The sequence below is a fragment of the Pholis gunnellus genome (genome assembly GCF_910591455.1).
Source record: "Pholis gunnellus genome assembly, chromosome: 20".
NCBI lineage: Eukaryota > Metazoa > Chordata > Actinopteri > Perciformes > Pholidae > Pholis > Pholis gunnellus.
In genome coordinates, this window is record NC_136547.1 from 17,758,105 (window position 1) to 17,784,201 (window position 26,097).

At 45.1% G+C, this 26,097-nt stretch overlaps 1 protein-coding gene across 5 annotated transcripts in view; it reads right to left on the bottom strand.

Moving 5' to 3' along the window:
• Positions 1 to 26,097, bottom strand: part of LOC306712399 (partitioning defective 3 homolog) — a 305,150-nt gene that overhangs the window by 252,748 nt on the left and 26,305 nt on the right. For all 5 annotated transcript variants that reach the window (XM_079181659.1, XM_079181658.1, XM_079181656.1 and 2 more), the window contains exon 2: positions 21,319 to 21,420. In XM_079181659.1, coding sequence (XP_079037785.1) covers positions 21,319 to 21,420 — 102 coding nt within the window. The remainder of the gene's footprint in view (positions 1 to 21,318; positions 21,421 to 26,097) is intronic.

Sequence of the window (26,097 nt, forward strand, 5' to 3'; positions counted from 1 at the left end):
TTCACAGGAAGCAACGCGCTGCCATTCATTCCTGTGCTGCGTGAAAAACAACTTCCACGGTGCAAGACCAATCCATCACAGCAACTATCAAAGCCTGCATTTGCTCTGTTTCGTCGTTATCTCGGTGTGCTGAGTCGAGTATTTTCATATCGTTGTGCACGTTACATTAGCGTCTGTTGACTGTCGATCGCTTGGACTTGACAGGAAGAGACGGATTGTTGCCTCACATGCTAGCTTATCGTATTCATTTCTGAGGTAAACTTTCTTAACCAGGGCACCGGTCGGTTTCTTAACATAAATGCACATGCGTTGCAAAAATTAAATGGCACCTGTATGCAGCCTATCCCTACACACACTGGGTACAACTGAGCTGCATGTGTGTGCACTGTAGTGATCGTCTCAAGACCAAAAGGTCAAATGATCCCAACAACTGCCATCATTGGTTCTCACTCAGGCTTATCAAAATGTCCCTGTGAATGCAGCGGTCTAACAAATGTGGACTCATCACCCACACGAATACAATATCACTAAAACTATCAAACACTGACTGGTGTGTAAAGTCAGCGGCATGACCAAACAGGCAAACTTTAGCGGGCTCCTACAGGGCCCATCAGCCTCCCTTAGCTAATAAACAGTAATGACCTGCTTCCCAACACGTCTCGGAGCCTCCCTTCGTGTCGGCGTGGTGATGAGGACAAAACAGCGGAGCCAGCAGAAAGAGGCTGCGCCTGGGGTGGCCCGGTAATTACTGTTAATTGGTTTAACATGGGGATGGATGGAGAGAAGGATGAGGGGAGAGCTGGGTGGAAGGAAGAGTGGAGTTCTCGCTCCGAGCCCCGTCTACGGCTCGTTTGATGTGATAGGGTGCGCTATCACGGCTCTCTATCAGCAGCATGAGCTAATGTAGAGGAGGTTAGACATGCAGGGCGGCGAGTACGTCAGCAGTCTGGTAAACAAGCATCGGCTCGTACGGGCGCCAACATCCATTTCACACAAATACAGACAGCTTTTGCGTTAAACCACAAACAAAACGCCGGCATCGGTGCGACCGGGGGTGGGGACACGAAGACCTTTTATACACAGAAAATCCAGGTATGCAAAGAACAAGTGTGAATGCATTGAACACATGCAGACATCGACACACACACGACTGTAAAACACGCGCACTCAGATTACATGGAGCCTGAGGGGAGCCGCTCACAAAGATAAGACAGGCAGTCTGAGAGCCATTTACGACCAATTTGATGCAGAGTGAGCCTCCTATCAGTGGTTGTGTGGGCAGAGAGATGAGGTGTGGAGTATTCCCCATCCCGCTCCATGCTAATACCCTGACCATAACCTCATCAACAACCCCTGGACATCTGCACAGTGCTGCAGTGTAATCTTCCTGAGAGACATAGAGAGAGAGAGAGAGAGAGAGAGAGAGAGAGACAAAGAACAGCAGATTTTAGGGGAAGATGAAAGAGACACTTTGTACCAAAGGCTGCAGTGTGGGTGTGCAGATAAAACAAAAGAGTGGATGAGGGAGGAGTGTGACCCAGAAGTTATCCAAAAAGACTTTCTTCTTACTTGTCCTGTATAATTTACACCATTGATACTCAAAGTGAGGTAACCTGCATTGAACATTTTTTAAAAGAACAATATGGCCAATTATAGGTTGTTTTTCACTCTGATTCGCTATTCACAACGTCTATTTGTTACATAAGACATTCTCTCACTTTTGTTTATGCAGTATGAGTTTGCTGTTACACAGAGAAAGTGAAAGTCATCGAGTAAGCGCAGCAGGATTGGGATGACATTGAAATAGCGTTGATCCTGATGCGATTTTAAACAGGCAACCTTCTGATCTGGAGTCAGACACACCACTGTTGTGCCACAACATCCTCACAGATGAACAGCCGGGCGTAGCTTGTGAGAAAACCGACAGGTGTGATCCACTGTGGCTGAGCAACACCTTCCCACTTTTTATCCTTTCCTTCCTCTCGTTCTCTCAGGCTGCACATTTCCGTGTGAGGCCAGTGTTAGTGAGAAAGGCCGAAGGCGCCCTGTAGAGTTTTGGTCGCCTTAGTCGATCAGTGAAATCTGTAAAGACATGGCCAGTCAACGAGGTAAACGCCAGTTTCACTTCCCACAATGGGCAATGGGCACGACCCTTTTGCATCACAGCCCTTTGCAATCGGGGGGGAACGTGAACCACATCACCTGCGTGTACATGCGCACCTGTTCGCTTGAGATACAGACAAAACAGGAACCTGCTCACCAACACACAGCCACAGCGCCACTCGTGGTTAAAAAAACAACCTCAAAGCTAAATACTTGGGCTCTTACACATGAGAGACAGTTATAGTGTGTGTGGTTGTGGTGACAAGACAATTAACAGACAATTGACCAAAGCCGGCTGTGCAACGGGACTGAGACAAACCCCAAACCGCCGTGCATTCATTCAACAAGTGCTGTTGTGACGCACAACAGAAGATGCTCTACAGAATCCGAGGCACACCGCAGTGTCACTGTGAGAAGAGAAAACAAAATCGAGAGGAGGCCTGCGCTACCGTCTCACACCGGATGAAAGAGAGTTCTCGCTGGTGTCCCTCATCGCGCTCCTATTTCTGAGTCGTAAGCACGGTCACCACCGACACCATAAAGACAGGTCTCCTCTACTTAGTTTTATGACTACTCCAATACACGCAATCAGCCGTAAAATTCCCCCTCACACAAAAGAGCCCTCCAATAAGCTTCTTGTGGAGGACAATAAAAACCCGGCCGCCCCGGGCAGAAAACAACTGCTTCTCCTCAAGTCGATTTATGTCCCGGCCTCTCTCGTTGGGTGATGAAAGGGAAAAAAAAACAGCAAAAAAAAAAACAACAGCTATGTCTTTATGTGTCTTTTTTCGGGACGACGGAGTCATCTAGAGAATTGAGGGCCATTGCTGCTGTAAAGCATGATGGCAGGCTGATCGGTAAATAGGCCCGCCTGTCAGCCGGACTTTCCATCGATCGCCATAAAACGGCAGCGGGTGTAGAGACTTTTGCCCGATGCCGCCACGAGGATAACGGGAGCAAAGTACATCAAAATATACATTTCATAAACACATTTCAATGTATGTGTCGACGGGTATGAATCAACATGATCGGTTCCCGCTGGCTTTTGTTCATATTAAGAGAGAAAGCTACCTGTCTCACAGCACATGGAGTAGACTACAGGCCGTCTCTAACTCAAAGAGCCACTCGGCACCGCGGTGTGGCGTCATAGGCCAGAGGTTAACACATCGATAGCCAAGGCCATTACATCACCGACATCATACCAAGCCCCATTGGGTTTAACAGTCCCAGGTAAGTCACTGAGCATATCTCCATCGCCAACACAGCTTAAGTACAATGTCAACGTTATGGTTTAACAGCTTTCACACTGGATATCAGTGTAAAGTAGATGTCTGTACAGAGACTAGAGATCATGGAGCTGTATTCTGTGTGACGGTGGATTTGTGTGACTGCTTTATGAAGTCTCACTCTGATCTCCAAATGTTCTACGTCTTGATGCCACTCCGTCTGACGGATGCTGATGTAACTGTCGGGGTAACGTGACTAGCGCGTAACCCTGACTGACACCGCGTAGGTGGTGCACGGGGTAAATCCTGCTGTGGAGATTCTTCAAATCCGCTTGACACCGTCTACTCACACAAGTGTCTCTCTAGAAAGTTCATTATTCCATCGTTTTTTAGCTTCGCCTTACACACACCCCCCCCCCCCCTATCTATTGACAATCCTCACTCTCCTCATCTCTAAACCTCGCCAGCACAATGCCGGTGTTAGCCGGGATGAGAGACAGTGGTGACGGCTGCTGGAGTTCATCAGCAGAGTTATAAGCCTGAAAGTTAACCAGCGCTGGGCCGTTAGGCTTTGGATGCGTAAGCTCTCAGAGCTGTGCGGTATCACCGATGAGCGATGCTTCAAAGATGTGCACGGTGGGAGTCGAGAGGCAGAGGGCTTAGTGCTTTATAGGACTGTAGTTGTGGGAAGTTTTCCAAAGTGCGCGGAGTGGAGACTTTCTTGCGGAGGGGAGGGAGAGACGGTCTTATAGAAGGGATGAGTTGAAGGGCTAATGTGTAAACCGTCTGCGTGGCTGATAAAAGTGATTTGTGCTCCCATCCGTGTCTCCTTAAGTATGTGAGCAGGACTCACTCGTAAAAGAAGAGCAGTCCTCCGAGGCCCTTGTGATCGGTCAGGGAGAAACTTTGAAAATGTGACGTTGCAGTTCCTCCAACATCCAGCAGTGGCACACAAACACATGCACTTGTTATAACCATAGAACACATTAATAAACAAAATTCCTGGCTGAGAAACACTCAGACAAACAGTTTAGGAGAGCCTTGTGAGTATGTATCCTGCCCCCCCCCCCCCCCCCCCCCCCCCTTCCCTGCTGTTTGGTATTTTACAGTTAGGCTGCTACAAAGCAGGCAGAATCACATACTGTACAGGCTGTATGCGCCCATAGAGGCCAGGCTTAATGTAAAGCTAACAGCAGCACTGCCAATAGACAAAGGGAATCCATTTGGAGCCATTTCACGCATGGCGTAAGGTAACTAGCCGAGGAGGAGGAGGAGGACAGTGGATAATAAATGGGACACTCTCTGGAGAAAGATAGTCTTCCCACTCTTTCCACATCAAGGTGACGACAGGAGAGAGACAGGAGAGAGAGACACAGAGAGAGAGAGAGAGAGAGAGAGAGAGAGAGAGAGAGAGAGAGAGCAAAGCCTGGTTTCTTCCTCATGCCTGATATGCTATTCCTGATGAAAGCATTCCTATAAGAACTTCAGCACTTTAGCAGCTCTCTGAGCAAATTTAGCTTTTTTCACTTCCACAGCAAGTTTGTTCAAGTTTGCAGCTTTACAGCTCTGTCGCTTTTTTTTTTTTTACTTTGCAAATCCAGTCGCATTGCATATCTGTGTGAAGCGTGAGCCCGTCTGAAGAAGAGATGGAGTTTTAAGTTACTCCTGTTGTGATGAGAAGTCCCTGGACTTGGCTTCTGAAAGAATCGATGAACACGCGTGAAGATCTCACGATATGGACCGGTGCCGCTGAATAGCACATGTCACCAACATGCTCCTGAACACACGGGCATGCCTCAACAGCTGGGTAATGCAATATCCCTGAAATGTGGAGAAGCAACGGACATGTTCTTGATCCTTGCAAATAAAAAAAATCACTCTTACGATAACGGCATCAACTAAATGCTTGAAATAGTGGATCCAATTACATAATCACACAAGATTCACGTTTAATGTGGAAGGATTTTTTTTTTTTAAGTTAATTCAGTGAGTGACTTGGCAATGTGTTGTACAAGGTCTCCAGCTCACTGAGGACTCTGACCCTGACTCAGAGTCAGACTACACGAGCTCCAGCAGTGACGCCACAGTGCCCCCTGCTGCACCCGGGTAGAAGTGCAACCTGAGGGGGGGGAGGCCATCAGTCATCACTGCTCCACAAGCTCCTATTTCAGCCAGTGGATCATTGTGACACCCTGGAGAGGTGCTTCTACTTCTTCTGATGTATGCCATCATTGACATGCCGCTGCCACAGTCGAGTGAGTCCGCGTGCAATGAGGAGATGTTCGGTATAGATCAACGGTTCCCTGGTGTCCCCTTCAGATTTTGTGGAGTTCACTCAATGAGCACAAACAAGTGGTCGGCTCTGACTCACATTTAAGAAAGCAAGCTGATTAAGACTAAAGTGAGATTTCATACAAGCATCGCTCGTTACTGTGATGTCTGTTAAAGTTCCGTTTTGAATTTTGAACCTTGCTGTAACTGGAAGCGGTGGACGTTCTCACTTGTTATTCAATTGGCAATTTAGTGAATGAAGAAGGTGAACATTATATATAGTCTTTAACTCTTTGCCTTCATTCTTCTATTACCTTCCTGAAGAAAGAAAAAGCATTACAACGTGTTATGTGTTGCTAAGCCGAGTGCCTCACATGTTCTCCTTGCACCACTTTGCGTTATGCTGTTCCACTTCACTCTGGGTCATGTTATGTTTGCTTACATTGTGATGCGGTATATTGCATTGTAATGAATCACTCTATTTTATTTATTGCATTATCTTTTCTCCAATGTTTCTCGGGACTTTTAAAGCCGTGAAATACAGGAGGTGAGTGTGTTGTTGCACTCGGCATATAAACACAACCCTAAATATGAATCATTTTGAATTGAAAATGAGAATTCAAACCCATATGGGATTTCACAGAGAGTCTTCTTTTTGCTGACTGTGTGTTGTGTTTCAACTGATTCAATGGATCACTTACTTAAATTAAGTCACTAATACGGATAAAAGATGCCCCTCCATACCAGGAGCGCTTTCTTTGTTTTCATTGTTGTTTGTTTTTTATGATCTATTTTGTAATAAATCCTGGTTCCCTTTTCCTAAAGCTTCATTAGATCATCGAGTTAAAAACCCAAACACCCTAACAGAGTGTAAATTCACAGTGTTACATGCTGGCACACACACACACACACACTTTATACTGCATCCACAAATAAACAAACCAACACACACAAAGGAACGTGTGTATCCACACACTAAGACACACCCAAGCCCGCACGACGGAGAAGCATGCATGCACACCGAACAAACACACACATACACACACACACCAGAAGAGACCACCTGTCAGTGTGTGTAGCGCGCCACAGGCAGCATCGCCTGCTCGCGGTAAAAAACGATTTGATATTCATATCAGCTCCATACCCTCCAATCAAATGCCTCTCCCATTCCTTTCTCTATCTCTCTCTCCTCCAGACATAATAATGACACAACATAAAAGTGGAGTGGAGGAATCGAGCAGTGCAGGTGAGTTGTTTGATCTCGAGAACCAAAAAAAACACAGCAAGATGTCTGTAGCTGAACAAACTGCGATCCACGGAGGAGGGTGAATGAGAAAAAAACAAACAAATTGATAAGAAGTTGGAGAAAGTTTTGAAGCAGAGCTCATGAAATGGAGACACAGGCACACGTACAGTTGTATAGTGTTACACACACACACATGCAAACACACTTAGTGAAGGGATGCGAGTGGCAACAGTGAGGGCGCTCGGCCAAGTTATGGGAGGGCACTGGGCCAGGGTGGCTGTCCTGCCAAACTGGCCCCCCCCCAAGCAGCCGAGGACAATCCACCATCAACAGCGCAATTAGAAAAGCCGGACTCAGCTGGTGGACTGGGACGGACCGAGGGGAGGGGGGGGGGGGAATAGACGAAGCAGACAGAGAGTGGGATGAGTGGATATGCACATACCAGCAGCAGCAGCAGCACAATTACCATCCTAATAAGCTATTTATTTGTACATGCAGCTAAACAACTCGCAGCATTTCTAGCATCAGATTTCGGGGACTCCACTTGCTTTTGCAAATACACTTTCAAGACCCTTCTGCAGATGTGTCAAAAAACATCCGTAGCAACAAGAAAATGGCAGGTGATTGATAAAGCTACAAAACACACCTGAACATGCTGATTTGCGCTGGAAACAAATGAAATAATCTCACCCATAAAGGCCAGATTTGTCACTGTTTTCAAGGCAATGAATGTGCGATTATTGCAAATATAAGTGTATGTTATTGGTGGAATAAAGAAGACGAGATTGAGGGGTTGTCAAGTTAAGGAAGAGTAAGACCAAATCTAGATGTATGGCACCTGTCTCAGCCTGGTTTAACATAGAATTAGCTTTCAGAGGGCTAACTGATAATATTGCACTTTATTGCTCTTTGTTTTACACCCCTCTCCGTATATGAAACACTACCGCCAAGGTAAATGCAATTCACTCTGCCTCCCAAGTAATGTGTGGCTGAAATGTTACTCCGTATTCCCTCCCTGCAGCAAAACTCATTTTCACAGCCACATGACAAAATATTAACATCGGCTTCAGAGTGAAATGTCACCGTGATTTCTTTGTCAGACTAAAGCAGGGGCTGCTTCTCCTAATGCCGCGTGCAGAGGTGCTGCGGCAAGATGAAACTCCCGCTGCGGATACTCTGGTCTCGGGTGCCACACCTGTGCTAATAGGACTGCTAATTGGAGCGTGGCACACACACACACACACACACACACACACACGCAGACTGAGGCCGGGCACACCGGGAAGTTGTTTGCTTCACTCAGCGTTTGGGGACTGTTTGTGTGAGGAACAAGGGTCTTGTCCTAAAGATGTTTTTTTGAATATCATGGTTTTCAAATATTAAACATTAATCTATTCAGGCGAGAAACAAAGACTGAATAGAAGTATTTCATCTCGATAGAAGTGCAAAAGCTTGTTGGCATCTTTTCTTTTTCTCTCAGTCTCTCTTTGTCAACCTTTCTCTTCCTCATGATAAGCATGGCAGCAGCGTGTTGAATAAAATATCACCATGTGTTGTTGAAGGGGCAACCTGGTTTGGAATCTGAGTAAGAGTGTGTGTGTGTGTGTGTGTGTGTGTGTGTGTGTGTAAACACCAGCACGAACACGCATACTGAACAATCTGTCACCCTACAAAATGTCCCCATGTTACACGCTGTCGGGATCAGAAACACACACACAATAAATGCTTTGAACACATTCCGTATATCTCATCATAAATGTGTCCTAAACCTCTGTCCTGCAGAGCATCATCATACACACACACACACACACACACACACACACACACTTTCCTCTGCCATTCAACTTCACGTGTGTTGTTGCTAAAAACATGCCTCCCAGGTGCACCCTCCCGCAGAAGAAGAAAGGAGCGAGGTGCACCACAGAAGAAGCTTTCTTGTGGTTGATGGGGATGTGGATGTGTTCCACGCTTGTTGTTCAAAGAGCCATATTTGAATACAAGTAGGTGGCACATCTGTCGAGTGTTTTTTTTGTTTTTTTTTCTGTCATGAATTATTAACACCCTGTCATTGCTGGTAGCAAAATATATCATTATCTCACATAATGACAAAACTGTGTCTCATATCTGTCAGTTGTGCCCAAACAGTGTTTGTGGCGTTGAAACTTTATAACAAAGAAGAAAACTGAATGATCAGCAAAAGCTTTGGAACGCTTTTCTTATTATTATTTCGTGTTTTCATTTCAAGTGTGCAGCGATTATACGAGGTGATACAAGATGTAATGTATTTATCCTCATTGGGGGAATTGTACACTTGCTAACGTCCCAACACAGAGAGCTCAGAGGTTATTATATTATATAAGTGTTGCTCCATTACGGATTCTCGGCTGTACTGATGTCTGAACCAGGTCTTCTGTTTAAAATATAGTCGGTCAAGTAAAAGGCTTGATGAAAAATGGTTACTGCATTTAGGTTGAAATGACAACATTATGAAAAATGTAATGTCTGACTTGTGATCATGTCTACATGATGGATTTGGTTAAATGTTTGATGGTTCGGACAAGAAACTGCATCCAATTTTCATCTGTCTGAGCTTCAGAAGCTTCATTTGTGAGGCTTGAACTGGCTCACGTCTTCCTTTGGCAGGGTTCCGTACCACACCGCCACTCTGCGCATATACTATAACTTGTCACTTTCCACGTAGTTTTCTTTTCTAGGAGCGTCTGTGTTTGTGTTTGTGTGTGTTGCTGCGATCGATAGAGTCAGTTGGTGAGTCCATGCGCAGTTCATTCGCTGCCTGATGATCAATATGGGATTAGAGAAGGAGAGCAAGGTCTGTCTCTTGCCTTTTCTCTCAGATCTAACGGACTGTTTAAGGGCCCTTGTAGGGAGTGGAGAATAAACAGCTGAGTGGAGAGATTTAAGAGCTGAGGATAGGAAGGTTGTCGTCTGTGAGGAGTTCAGACAAGTGTTGTAAGGAACTCAACAAAAATCCCAATTCTTCAGACATCGTGAGGACAAAGCGTTACCCAGATATCAAGATTACAGTAGATCACTGCAGGACATGTTAGGAACACATGCAAACCGACGAACAGATGTAAAACTAGAGATGCAGACACACATAGTACGACTATATGAAAGCATATCCTCGTGCTATATTTTCATGCATTTGTGTCCCCAGATGGCAGCGTCAGGTAAATTCCGTCTTAGTACCGAGATATCATGTCAGAAAGCTTGCCCGGTTTATGGCTACTATAAAGCCAGGAGAGAGAAAATATGGAGAAGCCTGTTTAAAGTATTTTAAGTACAGAGATCCTTTTTCATGTCTTGTCTTTCTGCACACTGTCAAACCTCACCAGAGGTTGTTCCTGGCTGCATTATGTGGGGAGTATCAGTATGTCTCATTGAGACCTTTCATGCCTTTCATTTGTAAGACTTAAGTTAGGCAGTTAAGATGTTACATACAGATCGTTAATCTTCTTACTCCAACCTTTAGCCTTCCTATCTTAATCCCCGGTCATTTTAGACTCTCACAGGAGACATACAGGCTACACTTTAGACTTACAGTAGACTGTACACACACAAAACAAAGCCCAGACTTTTGTAATCACTGTAGAGAGGGCTGTTTGTGCGTCCTTTGGGAGTGGCATGGGTAGGTGAGGCCACACACAGTGTCAGTGAGTGAATCAGGGCTGTTACACTGTAATGGTCTTTAAACAAGAAAGCCAGGGAGAGTTACTGACAGGGGACAACACAGCAGCTCACATGACTCTTCTTCCTTCTGTGTAGAGACAGGCATTTACACTAATGCATGTATACAGGACAGGGCTCCTGGCACAACAGAGCAATAATATCACAAGCCATCAGATGTGTGTGTGTGTGTGTGTGTGTGTGTGTGTGTGTGTGTGTGTGTGTGTGTGTGTATACGCTGATGGATGAGTGTCTTCAGAGATAAATGGGTGCCTATTATTCGTGCCTTTTATAGACAAACTCCCCGCTGCCTTCCGAATGGGAATAGCACGCAGTCTTCCCGCACACGCGCGCACGCACACACACACACACACACACGAACACACACACGTTCCCATAACGAGCTGCAACCGAGGGGCCCTAGGCTGTGGCACATCTGTTGTAGAGGAGACATAAGGCATTCATGCAGGGACTCTCAAGATTCTCCACGTACACGTACTGTACACGCACATACACACTCCCTGCATGTGATGAATGAGATTTTTTTTTTCCTGAACACAAAGGAAGGAGGAAGTGGTGGATGACAATTTTAACTGAAAATCCCTTCTGGGTAAAACCATTGGCTGAACACAAAGACACACTGAGACACATTCTCTCACACTGGCCCACTGGCCTTCAGATACCCTCTGTAATACACACTGCTCTTAGTATTCTTCCTCTTTAGTGCAGAAGACAGACAAAAGCATGGAGGCACAGTCATTTTGCATGATAAAGACAGAGAAAAAATACTATTTCAATAAGGGTTAGGGGAGATATGTGGAAACTATTTTTCATCATATATATATATATATAAAGCTTTTTTTGTATAAATTGAATCACAAATTTAAGAAAAGCTTCAACCGTCAATTATTTGCTATTTTAAAGACCATTTGACAATAAGGTAAGTCCTGGCCCGACCAGCAGCTGTGCATGAGGAGAGCAGCCAGCACTTCAGCGTGTCGGTGAGCCTTCAGTATTTTTAGCAGAGCACGACATAATCTAAAAAGGTCTTTGGCCTTTTCTCACGAGAAGAGAGGCGATGAGCGCACACAGCCGTGGTGTTACAGAGGATTCGGCCGTCTGTCTGCTACAATATGCCCGTCTAAAGCTCTCCGAGCCAGGCTTAGCTTCCTGGGCCCTGGCACCACCTCCCTCCCTCCCTGCGCCAGTGTCAACTTCAGCTCGGTACAGCGCCAGCCGCTAACGCCAGACTCAGCTTAGTGTGAGGCAATGCCCGCTCTCCACTCAAACTGGGTTTCTGCTCTCCATCCTGCATTGCTTCCTCCTTTCCTTTGGTCTTGCTTCGTTCGTTGTTCTTCTATTTTCTCTTTTTCTTTGCTTCTTTCTTTCTTTACTTTTCCTTCCTTCCTTGTTTTTAGTTCAAATAAGGTTCAAGTTGTGTGCTCATGTGTACGCAGAGGTTAACCAAATCCTTCAGCTATTAACCCCTGCACCAAACTCACAGCTTTATTTAAACCAACACACCATTCAAAATGCTAACTAGCCTGGTGGATATCCCCTGCAACCAAGGCCTTGATTATAATATATACTGGGGGGGATCCCCACGATGCAGGTGCATTTGTCCCCCTCCCAATAAAAGTCAATGACATGAACATAGCGTGTAACGCTGCTGACTGCGCTGGCAGACAGAGCTCTGGAGGCTGGCCGCTACGCTTCCGTTACAGCACAGAAGCTCAGATAACAACACACACAGAGGAGGAGCGACTTCAACCTCTGCTCGGGTGGACATCACTCCGCTATATCTTCACAAAGATAACAGCTGTTTGCTGATACATCAATGTTCAGAATTTTAAATACAGCTCCTTTAAATTGATACCTAAAAAAAACGCTCTAAATCCCCTGCTTATTACGCATCCACCCCAAAGCTGAAATGAAACTTGCCTGTAATAAACCAACCCAGTCTAAAACAGACCTTTGCCTTCCAAAGTCTATTTGAGAGCCAATTTTCAGACCTAACCTTGGGGTGACTTTGGCTCTGTGAGGGTAATTATATATGGTTCTGAGAGAAGTAGTCAAGTGTTAAAAACAGCAGCTCATGGTCTGGAGACTCTTGAGACAAAGGCTACAGAGGGATACTTGTCATGCAGAAGAGACACTCGCTTGGTTTAACAAGGAGCTGAGAGGCAGCGGGGTGAGAGAGAAATAGGTCTATATTCAAAAATAATAAGCAATTGATGGTAGATTGAAGTTTCCTGCTTAAGATTGCAGCTGCTGTTGAACTGGCTGTGACTTTGTAGAAGTAATTTCCCAGCGGACGACCCCACTGGAGGGCCTGCATGGAGAATGCACTGTTGCCCCCATGAGGCGAGGTGGAAAAGAGGGGTTTCTTTGAAACTCACTGCAGCCACACAATAGGGATAAATGGCAAAAAAGTGGAAACCAGGACAATGCCGCTGCGCCCGGATCTGTGTCTGATGCCAGTGGGCCTTGTGGGTGCAGCGCTCACTACATAAGGATAACAGAGGAAAACGAGTCCTTTGTTATCTTGGTGCTCCTAGGTACACCCCTCCGGGGGTCTTTGGGAGGGCAACGGGATCCCAGTCGGGGGAGGGGGGGGGGCCTGTATCTGTCACCTCAGTTTAGGGACTGTGTCATGGCGGCTGACCCAAATCGGCTCCCTGGGGCAATCCCGGGCCCCTCCGCAGGAATTCACCGCTGCAGATAATAGGCTTGTATGGCAAAGTATCCAGACACTGGAACCAAAGCAGGCCTGACAGCTGTCAGCCGGGACAAACGTCCTCCTGCATGACACACGCACGTGCACAGTACAAGAGGGGCAGAGTAGGCTATGTCTGTGTGTGTGTGTGGGGGGGGGGGGGTACGTGCATGATTGTTTTTCTACAGAGATGTGTAAATGTGTGCATTTTATTGTCTGTGTGGGTCACTTTTCTTCCTTGTTTTCGGCGCTGCCTATCCACAGCTCTGTTTAAACGCCCCGGCATTTTCCAGACAGTATTCAGGCGAGTAGACGCCATGTCAGGAACAATTTGGCGCAACGGCAGAAATCTCTTCCTGTAAGGGAGCTGTCATGGGTGAGAAATCAAAGACACCTACGTGACTAGCTGGTTTGCCTCCGAGCTGAGAGACAGACTTGGTGACATGACCTGATTTCACCCGGTTTTTTTTACAGAAAACCACCGCAGAAGATGGAGGAGCCCTGCTGCTCTGCAATATGGAGTATTATTGTTGTTACCCCAGGCACATGGGTAGTGTATGTCATACTGCATATGCTATATAGCTGAGGCGGTTGTTCTGTCCACAAGAATGGACCAATGCCACCCATGCATGTGGCTCAGCAGGTCTGTGTCAGCGGGTTCAGCAGGCTGTCATGCAGCAGTGACGCTCCAGGTTCAAGCCCGCCAGGTGATCTTTGTTCCACATCGTTAGCGGTCAGACCGGCTATAGTATATTACACACAGAGCACAATGCACATGCTCACATTTAACAATAGCCTACAGAACCCTTTTTTGCCATTTTGGCCACGCCGCTTGTGAAGATTGTTCTGGTAAATGGAGTAAAAAGACAAATACAACACTTTGATGTTATCGCTGGCATTGTTCTTTAGTTTGGTTAGTCTGCGCTGTGAATATCCTTCAACAACTCCCCTGCCTCTGTTCACCAAGCACAAATAACCACCACGGGACAAATAATGAACATAATTATATGTCGTAGGTCTTGTGCATTATGATATTAATTTTCTTTACAGACATTTGAACTCTGAAATGGTCAGCCGCTCTTCCACTTGTTCAAAATATTGGACATTCCACGTGTGCTCATGTTGCCGTGTGTGTTTTTAAAAGGATCCGACTGTGGTACTCTGGTACACACTGTTTCAACACATTGCACTTCCGTTATCAGTACCGGTTTGATACAAATGATTTATTTAAAAGAGAATATCCAGTATATCCAGTATATATGTAGCCATTACATGTATTTCTTCACAATTATTGTCTTAAAGTACCCTGCACTCACAAAGACTGCCGCGTTGCTAACAGTAAAGGCCTGCGGTTCAGCGTCCAATAGGAAAAGCACAGAGGCATCTCCCCACTGTGAGGGATTATAACTGCATAAGTGGGAAAGAGGGAGTTGCTGAAAAAGAACAACAGTGCTCAACAAATCTTCCCCGAGTAAGTGAAGTTCAAAAGCTAAGAACCTAATAAACAAGCAACAACAGACAATAAATCCAAAGCCCCGGAGGAAAATAAAATGGAAAAACTGCTTGCTTCCGCCCACCAGCCTCTGAGAGCAGCGGAGGTGAGAATAAATTCCGCTACCGCACTGGGTCGTTCAGGACGCAGAGCTGACTCTGGTCCTGGGCTAATTACAGCTGGCTGCAGGGGGGGGGGGGTACGGATGTGATGTGTGTTCTTAGAGGTGAACATACATGTGGGAGTGTTCTTTCTTATTGTCTCCATGCTGGGTGACGACATTTACACTTTCTGGCGAGGAGAAGTTCAAACGTGAGCATGAGTGTGTGTGTGTGTGTGTGTGTGTGTGTGTGTGTGTGTGTGTGTGTGTGTGTGTGTGTGTGTGTGTGTGTGTGTGTGTGTGTGTGTGTGTGTGAGTGTGAGTCAGCAGCAGCAGCTTTCAAAGTTCAAGTACATAACCATATGTTTGCCTGCATCGGAGTGTCAGAGTGAGGATGTGTGTCAGTCTAAAGGGATTTGTTTGTGGAAAGAAACAGGTGCTGGTGGCTGACAGGAAACTAGAGAAACTGTCACAGCCTCGTGCACCCCTGCATGTATTTCACCTACAGATCCTGCATTGTTCTGCCTGAGGGGAAGGGGGGTAGCTTTAGACTTTACATAGACAACTATAACACATTTACAACCAGCACGTCCACTGGAGAATTATTAACCAGGCGCTGGTGGTTGTAGTTTAATTAAATATTCGAAACAACAGCGACTTGCAAAGACGAAACATCAAATCAAACACGTCCATTGATAGTCATATTTACAGACCTGGAAGCAGCTATTCACAAACATTGTTGCTCGGTCCACACCTATCTCCGAACTCGTCCTTCATTTTGATCTCAACTGCACACCTGGAAGATAATGTGACATAATCTTGCACAGACTTTCTGGCTCTCTCCTCTTCCACCTAAACCTTTATCATACCACAGCAAAAAAAATGCATCCTACTAAGTTGGTAAGATGAACAACAAATATGGACTAAATACCGAGTTCACCATGTGTGAGGTGAATGCATTACTGCGTCTGAGAGATGAGACAGCCAACCAGACACAATGGCCTTCAATCTAAGCCAAAAGAGGCTACATTCACTCCCAAACACATAGAAACACAAGCGCAGAAACACACCTACACACACACACACACACACACACACACACACACACAGCACAGACAAACAGAGTAATTAGTCTTTGATTTCCCCCGGCAGTGTTCTGGTACCAGGGGGCAGCTGCTGGGACCCTGCTTTAGCCTCGGCTAATTTCACTCACGGCTTGATCCCGACCCAGCACAGGTGCCCAGTTGGCACCCGACCGCTGTTGCCATGGCAATGCCAACTTCGGGGGCCAAGGAAATGCCAATTGTCCTAGGAGCTAAACCACAGGAGCCACGGATGCGGTACTCATTATAAACAGGCCGCATTAGCGCAAATAGGGGACGCGGTCAGATATGGAGAGTTCAGTTAGGTTCAATTAGATTTTCTCTTTTCCTTTCTTTACTTCCTACGGGGTTTCTGGCATTTTCTGTTTTCCTGTTTAGAAAGCCATGTCTGTTGCTCTGTGGCCGGTATCCAATCCACAAAAACAAAACGTGTGCACACTGCAGACCGCTTTAACCGGGGCTTGAGTGCCTCTCTGTGGTTCACAAGTGTCACTGCAACGTCTGTCAAGCTGCAGTTCTACGCCTCTACACCTGCTGTAAAACACGCTGAACTGAACCGCTGATTCAGGTACTTCTGCTTTAACGAGCTTTTTTCCGTTAATCGCTCCCTGAGGATACACCCCCCCCCCCCCCCCCCCCCCCCCACACACACACACACACACACACACACACACACACACACTCACTCAGTGAACCCAGAGGACAGGCTGGCTTCCTCTCTCCATCCAGACTACAAACACAGAGGGACCCGCTCCTCAAATCACCTTCGCTCGTTTGTTTTCAAGCTCAGGACCAAATGTCATGCTCAACCGTTGTTTTGCGATGTCATTTGGTATCGAAGGTTTACGACTGGATTGAATTTTAAAATGTCCCTTGATCAAAAAATATCAGCGTGCTGCATGTTGTGCATGTTGTCCTCTCTGAACTGGATGCATTCACACTATTAAAATACAAACACGTTGCTTCCACGTGTTAACAAATTAGTCTGAGACTCAAGACTCTCCACACCACACGCTCAAAGGACTTCATTACGGGAATGGAGTTGGCTTCTGTGTCACACAATGAGTTTGTCTTGTGCGACAACAACAGTTTTGAAGTTTTATACACCATTTTAAATGCTAATGTGATGGCCCAATTTGCCTGTAACGACCATTAAAGTTGAATCTAATTCGATGTAATTACCCATATCACACCCATTTCATTTCTTTATAAACTCATTTCAGCGGACCCATATTGTGGAGCTCTTTCCTAAGGCCATCTCCTAACCAGGAGTCATTTTAATTGCCACATTGCCATCTGGTGAACGGATGAAGTGTCTGTATCACAGCCATTTCATGGCCATCAGAGGGATTTTTTTTTCACACCGAATGAATTTTCAAAAGTCTAACCTGAGGCTCTTGGGCTAGATGAAAGTTTGCACCTCCTTCCCAGACACTCTTGACTGAGTGTATGAGCTGGTGTCATTTGACTAGAGGCTCATTCACTCCTGCTGATAGTCTTGTTTGAAATTATCAGCAGTTTGTTTAAAGCTGCCCTTAAAAAAACACACACACACATGAAACCACAGTCTCTCCTTCCCTCTGTTGTAGATTTCTGGGTATTTGCTTCACATGGATAAAAAGAAATACACATTGAGGTTCAACTATGTAATTGGGATTCTGATCTGAGTCTACTTATTCTGTGAAGCTAGACAAAACCGTATTTCAAAGCACCATTGTGTTGCTATTGGAGTTTATGTACTTGGTGTTGTGAGAATCTCCTCTTATATCACTCCAGTACTCCTAGAATGTAGCTAGAGTCTTTACTGTTATCCCAAACCCTAATATTCATTTATTTCATTCAATGTCTGTCTGCAATGCACCAATACAGACCATATAACAAGTGTTTTTACATCCATCATTTGAACACACTAGCTCGTCATCGGGAGTCAGACATCCTGAGTCCATTGTACAGCAAAGACAAGAGGACACATAGAGACATGTGTATAGAACAGAAAGCACCGTGGCTCTCAGAACGGGTTAAAGAACACTCCCTACAGATCTAGATACAAATAGTCAAGCAAAATAGTTTCTTTTAGAATCAACTGGCCTTGATTTTTAAAAAAAAGAAGTGCTCCTCTTCTGCATAACAACTACTTCACACTTCTGTCCAATTGGTGGCAGCAGAGCACCAGAACGCTAGTGTGGCAACTTCCAACAAACATCAAGGAAGCCTTGAAAAATCTCGACACAGGCGTCACTAGTTACAAATATGGTCCAGGTAGTGTTAGGACACCGTGGACATTCAAAAGGTCTAAATCAAGCTTTTCAGCCAGCTCGGAGAAACAATTTCCTCTCCATAACCGCTATGATCTGAGCAAAATATGTCACCAACAAACCTCATCATTTCAGTAGCATTATCTTTATAAGGAAATAAGCCGAACCAAACTTGGAACAGCAAGGGGGGGGACATTTACGCAACACAAAACTAACAGTAACCAGATGTGTAAACACACTCTCGTATTCCTGGTGCATGTGACATGGAAGTTAGATCATCGGTGTGAAGATCTATCGAGCAGAGACAGACAGGCTGCAGCATGCAGCTCTATGACTGGATACGAATCACAGCACACACACACACACACACACACACACACACACACACACACACAAGGCCTGGATGCTCCCAACGGTAGAGTCACCGAAACTGGCAGAGTGACGACAGTAGTTTCTACATGAACTCCCCTCTGCTCTGTTTACAACGGTAGACGTGAAGCCACGTATTTACATGAAAAACATGTCGCAGCAGTCAGTTAACATATGGTCATGAGTAGCAGTCTCATGTACCACTAGAAGCGGGTGAAATTGATTGAATTTACAAACAGCTGCAATATTATTTTAGCTGTTGGTTCATCTGAAATACACTCAAACTAACTACTGACCAAACCTGACTGGTTCAAGAGAAGGGTGTTTTGCTTATGAGCTGCAAAAACAACGTGCTGCTTATCTGCAGCTGCAAAGCTGACGTTGACTCAACATAATTGTGTTTGTTAAGTGTGTGGATTTGGTGTTTTTTGGGGGGGGGGGGGCCGAGTCATGTCTGTATGTATTGCCAATAACGGTTAGAGGTGATTGGTCAGCTGTAGGACCTTGTGGCGCAACGGTAGCGCGTCTGACTCCAGATCAGAAGGTTGCGTGTTCAAATCACGTCAGGGTCAATGATTTTCACGGATTGATAGATGAAACCTGTCGTATCATCAGTTACACTAAAGTGTAACATTATACTATCAAATGAACAGCAAGAAATGTAAATATAATACTTTGAATACAGGCTGATGCTGTGCTAATGGTCCCTCCAAACTACTTTACCTCGGGTGCACGGCTATCTTATTATGGCTAAATGGATTCTCTCTTTTATGATATTTTATATGTAAACTTTACTCCAAATGTTGTTTAAAGTGTTACCACCAGGTCCAACGCTGTCACATTTACAATTAAATGCAGGCCACACACTAACACAGTGAACACAAACACAAAAAGTACCAAAATAAATAAATAAACTAAAACATTGTCTAAAAACACACAGCCAATTCCAGGTCAAATCAAGCAGTAGACCAACATCAGCAGGCGGAGTACTGCACCCATAATAATAGGAGCTGCGTTGTCATTAACGGGTTAAATTCAAAGGTCTGGGTAACTCTGTTCCTGCCTGTTTGTAGAGTAAAACAGGGACAGAGGCAGTAGTTGATAGAAAGAACTGGACGGACTGGATTTACTACTAACAACACACAAAGAAGCAAACACCCACACACACCGGGATAAAAATCCTGTGTGTGTGCACAGACAGACTCTGAGTCATTTACAGCAACTACCAACACAGTTCTACTACAGTATGTCAGTCGTGTGACTAGCTGTGGTTTATGTGTTGGCCTGACTGACATTGGTATGATTGTCAGCATGATACAGGTACAGAGCAAACTCCACAGCTGTGACATAACCCGTACACTATCACAATAAAACTTTACTGATCAAAGCGACATGCAATAATCAAACACATCTGCTCACGTTGTGCTTGTTAATTGTCGGGCTTAAGTTGTGTTGATGAAATGTAATATTCGGTCACCGGTGGGATGTAAGGAGCCCTCACAGCCACCAGGAGGAGCAGTTATTCACAGCACGGGGACAAATAGAAGCTGATGAAAAGGAGAGAATATATATGTGCCAAGTAGTCTTCAATTTAGTTCAGTGCAACTTACAACTGAATTCTTTCTTTCTTTGTGTTTTGTCTGTAAAGAACCACAGCAGATGGATGGAGGAGAGGAGAAAAGAGTGCTTTAGACCGCAGGTGCAAAACAGCTGCATTCACCACTGATCCCACCTGATGCGTAACCACATATCCATTATAAGGTGTGTAGATACACATGCACACATACTCTTCCTCTCACTCATAAATGGTTTCTCATTCACCTACAGATGCACACACATACACACACACACTCAAAAAGCACCTGCGTGTCAAACAGACCAACTGTTCAGATCTGAGAATTGACAGCTCACTGGACTCCAAAACCTGAGACAGCAAATGTGGGAAATGTATTTTCCAACAAAAACACACCGTGTATTTTCAGATTTCACAGGATAAAGGTGGCTCAGGTATCCTGAGAAACCTGCTAACAGATAGGAATCAAAGATAACACTTTCAATTGAATCTCACTTGTTTCATCACCATTTACAGGAAGACGTTACGATGGCCCTGTTGGCTTGGAGCTAACACGTCTTTGATGCCATGATGAATCATTCATTAATTCATCAATCAACTGGTTGAAAAACCATTCAAACTATTTCCCGCACAAAGAGGGGTTGTAGCTCACTAACTGGCCACAAACAGCTAGTGACTCAGGTGTAGTCACCACTGTTCCCGTGGGAAGGATACAGTGGGATTGTGGGTAATCATTTACAGCTGGTCTCGGGGGTGCGGTGATATCATGCTGCCTATGAGATTTCTTTTCCTCACACACCCTTATACTGCAAAATATAGTAATACACAAAACCACACACACACACACATCAAAGAGGAGCCTTGAATGCAACACAGACCACTACGCTGCATCCTTAAACCCTCCATGTATGAAAGCAACGTAGGTGGAAATGATCAAACGGGGGAACCTGGTGATGTGCAGCGGTTAAGTGTTCTGTAATGTTTTGGTCACGATGAGGGCGTAAAAGGTGTAATCATGAGCACATGTCATTGGACCTCTCTGTTGTGCTGCCAAAGAGTGCAGACACAAGCGAACTGGTTTTTGCACGAGGAAAAAAAGCTGAATGGAAATGAGAAGAGGTGGCGAAACGCAGACTCCCCCCTTTTCTCTCAGTCCCACACACACACTTTGACTCACCCTATCTTTGTCGTCCACCACGTCGCACAGCATGTCATCCAGGTCCAAAATGCCTCCGTCTCCATGTTCCAACCTGTGGACCTGGACCCAGTAGCTGGGGTCCTGGAAGAAAACGAATAAAAAGAGAGAGAGAGAGAAAGTATTAGCTCTGGAATAAGATTAGCTTTATTTGCACCATAAAGGATTTGAAGCCTTATGTAAGTGAAGCCATACAACATGTTAGCATTGCCAGGCCAGAGGAATTAGCAGCTTGTGTCTCCTTAGGAATCAGCTGATCCAATCACCACGTGGCTCAAATAATGATCCGGTCAGCTGGCACACAAGGGGCTCTGACATGGTTATGGATTGACATCATGATAGCGGTTATGAAATATTTTAATCTCCTGCCGGACGGCCTGCAAAAGAAAGCATGCGCCTCACTCCAGGAGTGTAAAGGGAGAATAACTGTGGTACATTCATCACTTCTTATGGTGACATTCACTGCGTAGGCGGTGACAACGCTTTTTTTTTTTTTGCGTCAGCATATGAATATCGTTCATGCATATGTAATGCTTTCAGGGAACAGCATGTAGTGCAGATTAAGTCCTACGTCAACTCAGTGCATCACACAAAGTAGAATCAATCCAATGTGACCTTTATGAAAGAGAAACATCAATAACTGCTTCTCTCAAATGATGATGAAAGGCTGAATGTTTCTATTAGTTTGTGCTTTATAATGATCACAGTCTTCTCACTCGATGCTGCATCAGACAGTGGCCGGTAGGTATATTTATTCAATATATAAATAAAATGTCTGTTATGCTGGGTCACTGTCTGTCTGTGGACTTCAAACATTCATATTTATTTTCAAATGAAAACTACACTTGAGTCAAAAGCTTATATGGCAGTTATTGATACTCTGCTAAGCTAATTCTGCTAGCTTTAGAAGGAGTTTGGCCGTTTTTTTTTTCTCTATCAGGATATAGAAATGATACATTTCTATGATATAATATATATATTCATTATGATAAAACTGATTCAAGTCTTCTCAAACATAGTTACTGCGTTTTGCCTTTATAGAGCGGTATAGTTTTTGGAGGAGAAGACTGGATATGTGAAGCAGCTTCATAGCGTGAATGTTGGACAGTCTGTAAATACTGCGAACAGAATATTGTTGAAGAAGAAAGACGTGTAGTTTGGATGTTTGATGTTCAGGAATAAAAAGTTTAAAATAAATATCCATTGGTTCTCTCCCCTCCATCAGACGGGAGGCTAAAGAGTAACCATTCAGCTCAGTGAGCGTCCTTCCTCCTTCCTCACTCTTTTGTCTGGATTCTGTTCTCACTCTATTTCCTTCCCTCTGTCTCTTCTCCTCCAGAACTGAGCTGTCTTCAGGGCCTGTGGTTAAATGCCTTCATGCACGGCTCTGTTGTACTCAACTCCGATGCGGTTCACCAGGCAAAATGGTCCAAATCATGAGGGGAATAACTGTGTGGTATTTTCCTTCCTTCTGAGGTTATTGGGGGGGGGGGGAGAGAAGATGGCAAGTTCACCAGGGGCACTCCCAAATGACAAGACACGGAATCAGAAGCAAAGAGAATGATTTAGTTCCCATGTTAGTGAAGGCCGCTGAAAGAGGAATGAAACCTTTCAAAAACTACACCACAATACCACCACTCTATATAACATACTACTGCATTACTACATACTACATTATAAACCACAAAGTGACCCTCAGCATTAAAAACGGGGCGAAGAAATGTTCAAATGCTGACACGCCCCCATGTCCGTTTGGCATGGTCCTCATGCAGACTTGTTCCTCGGATGGATTATGAGGAACAAATATGTCTCTGACAGAAGCTCAGCCACAGAACTTAATCCCAAAAATGCACTCTGGGCGGAAGGAAAGCATTTTGACGTTGACTGTTTGGATCTGAGTTGGTTAGAATGTCTGTTGGGAGCCAAGTCAGTGGTGCTTTGACTCCAGCTAAGAACCATCAGTTCAAGGCCTCTTCATCATGACAGTGTTAGCAGAGAATTCATCCCAGGCTGAGATTGGGTTGGATTTTGTGTTTTAGGGGTCATCTCTGAATGCTTTGGTGTAAATACCACACACACACACACAGACACACACACACACTTGTATTCTTGTAAGTATTAGTAAGACCTCCTATGAAGATACAGCTGTTCATGTTTGCCATTCAGCTCACAAAAACCCAAAGGTCAAATCCCCTGTTTAGCTTACTTCTTAGTATCATTCATTGCTATGTGTGATCTGATTAAATCATAGTGGATTCAAGATACCTATGAATATAAAGATGAATATCTAGTACACGCTTGCTACCGTGGAAAATCTGAGTTTGGCAGCAGTTAAAGAGCAACCTAAAGTGAAATAAACTGTCATCACATCGATCACATTTAAACACACATGGGCTCAATCAAAAGCGGAACTATGGAAGCCAGTAGAAATGAACTGGAGAGAAACAGAGGGCGCCGATCCTTCCAACAAAGAGTGCATTGTGACAGAGTCATTAACACTACCGCACAGTTAGTACAGCAACAGAGGGGAGGGAGGACAGCCGAGGAACTGATAAAGTGTTAGCACACTCAGCAGTCAACCCCTCATCTCTGCTACTAAATTAAAATAGTGTGCAAGAACGGCTCGTCGTGTTGCTTTCTGACTTTTTAAACTATATTTGCATTGCTCTAAAACTACAAATAACGGTAACAACACTGTTTCGGCCTTTAAGCACGGGAACGTCGTGTGCATCAGAGCCACGTCAGTACTGTTTAGAGCAGCGCTCCACAAACACTGTTTTTTAACATGCATACTGCTGTTATTCTCAAGTGCGACCAAGTGTCACTTGAGTGAAACGGCTTTCCCTTTCCAGATCACTTGAACACCCCGTCAGTGTTCAAGTCCTGAGAGGAACTTGGTACGCAGCTAGTTTCTAAAACAGAGCCAATGGGCCACGACTGCATTATTTCATTAACACAGGGACAAAACATATCTTGTAGACTTGCAGAGTACAGCTTTGGCAGACATGGTTTGACATGTGGGGTTGGATCAAATAGTGAGCGAGTGAAATGTGAGAACGGCATATATCTTTCCACCTCACTGCAATAAGGAAGACAGATCATTGAAAGCCTGTGGAAACCAGCGCAACTTGTAATTAAAAACATTGTCTTGTGAAGTGTAACATTTAGAACCAGCGCTGAACCTTCGAGGGGTCACGAGTGTCATTTACCATGACATCATGAATAAATGACATCACTTGACAAATGCATCTTCAAAACGTATTTCAAATATTGTCCCCTATTGTCACCTTTGAGCGTGAAAATGGAAGGTCTGTTTTGGCAGAATGTCGCAAATGCCACAGAGGAACATTGAACGTGCAGAAAAACAAACATGGTGGCCTTACATGCAGTCACAGAATAATCCCTGCTGTGTTGGCCCTGAACAGGTCTGCAGGCTAAAAGACGTTTTGCGTTGGGCAAAGCAGATATGAGCAGACATGCAGGATGTGTATTGTCTACCAGTGATTTAGCTCCTGCCCCAGTGACCTGTTGAGTCACTAGTCAGCGTTCTTCATCCATTCATACATTGCATGAGAGACACAGCACCCGACTAGTCCGATCAGGTATCCTCTAAGCTACCACTGTAGAAGGTGAGGGAACACAGTGAGGTGGTTGTTCTCTGTGACACACACACACACACACACACACACACTTGCGACATAAGCTCAGACAATAGCTCTCTTCACCCCATTATCTGTGTCTTTATAGCAGAGTGGGTTGCTTGTTCCTGTCGAAGACCACACAAAGACTGGTGCCCTGGAGGAAAGTGGGGAAGGGAGGAGGGTGTGAGAAAGTGTATGTGTGTGTGTGTGTGTGTGAGTGAGAGCGAACATGTGCCCGTGTGTGCTTTATGATTGCTGCATGAGCTCCTGCAAGTGTTCCAATTCCCACAGGAAGGGACTATTAGCAGCTAGATCTACTTCTCAAATGTCCAGGGCTGCAGGAGGACCTCGTGGCGCAACGGTAGCGCGTCTGACTCCAGATCAGAAGGTTGCGTGTTCAAATCACGTCGAGGTCAGGAGCCTTTTAGGAGCTGAGCAACCTTTGCTGCAGGTATCAAACATAATCATGTGAAGTGGAATTTAAATTAATGAAGGTGATACCATCTAGCAAAGATGACACGTAGATATATTTCTCATTAGGGAAAATACCACAAAGAGAGAAAGAACAGGCGGCGTGTTGAAACTTCACAAACCACTGGCAGCAGTTTACACGAAAGATGTGATGTTTTAAAGATGGCATCAACAAGCTCTGCTCTGTAAACAGAGAAAGTGCAAGAGATATGATAACTATAACATCTGGCACAAAACCGCAACAGTTCTGGTACAGATAACCAACAGCAGCGGGCCATGCCCGAGGCGTGGCTATGATAGTCAGCGGGGGGTGCCTCCAAGTCTAGCTCTGTCTCCATCAGCACCACATACCCACCCCTACTGGTGGTCTGAGCCCCAAAGGCCAAGTCACACTCTGTATGAAGGCAGCAGGCTCTGCCAACTGCATCCTCATCCCCGGTGGTAGTACCAGCACCGCCTCTAGTGGCCTTGTGTCCTTGCACCCATGGGTGCCCCAAGATGCAGGAAAACTCGAGCCATAAGCGTTGGCAGCCTATCACACTGGTGGCTCTGACCACAACCCCTGATGTCGAGGTGTCAATTTAAGCAATAGAAGCAGTTGTGCTGAAAAAGGTTTTAGCGTCACTTTCTACGTTTTTGGAGATCTAGC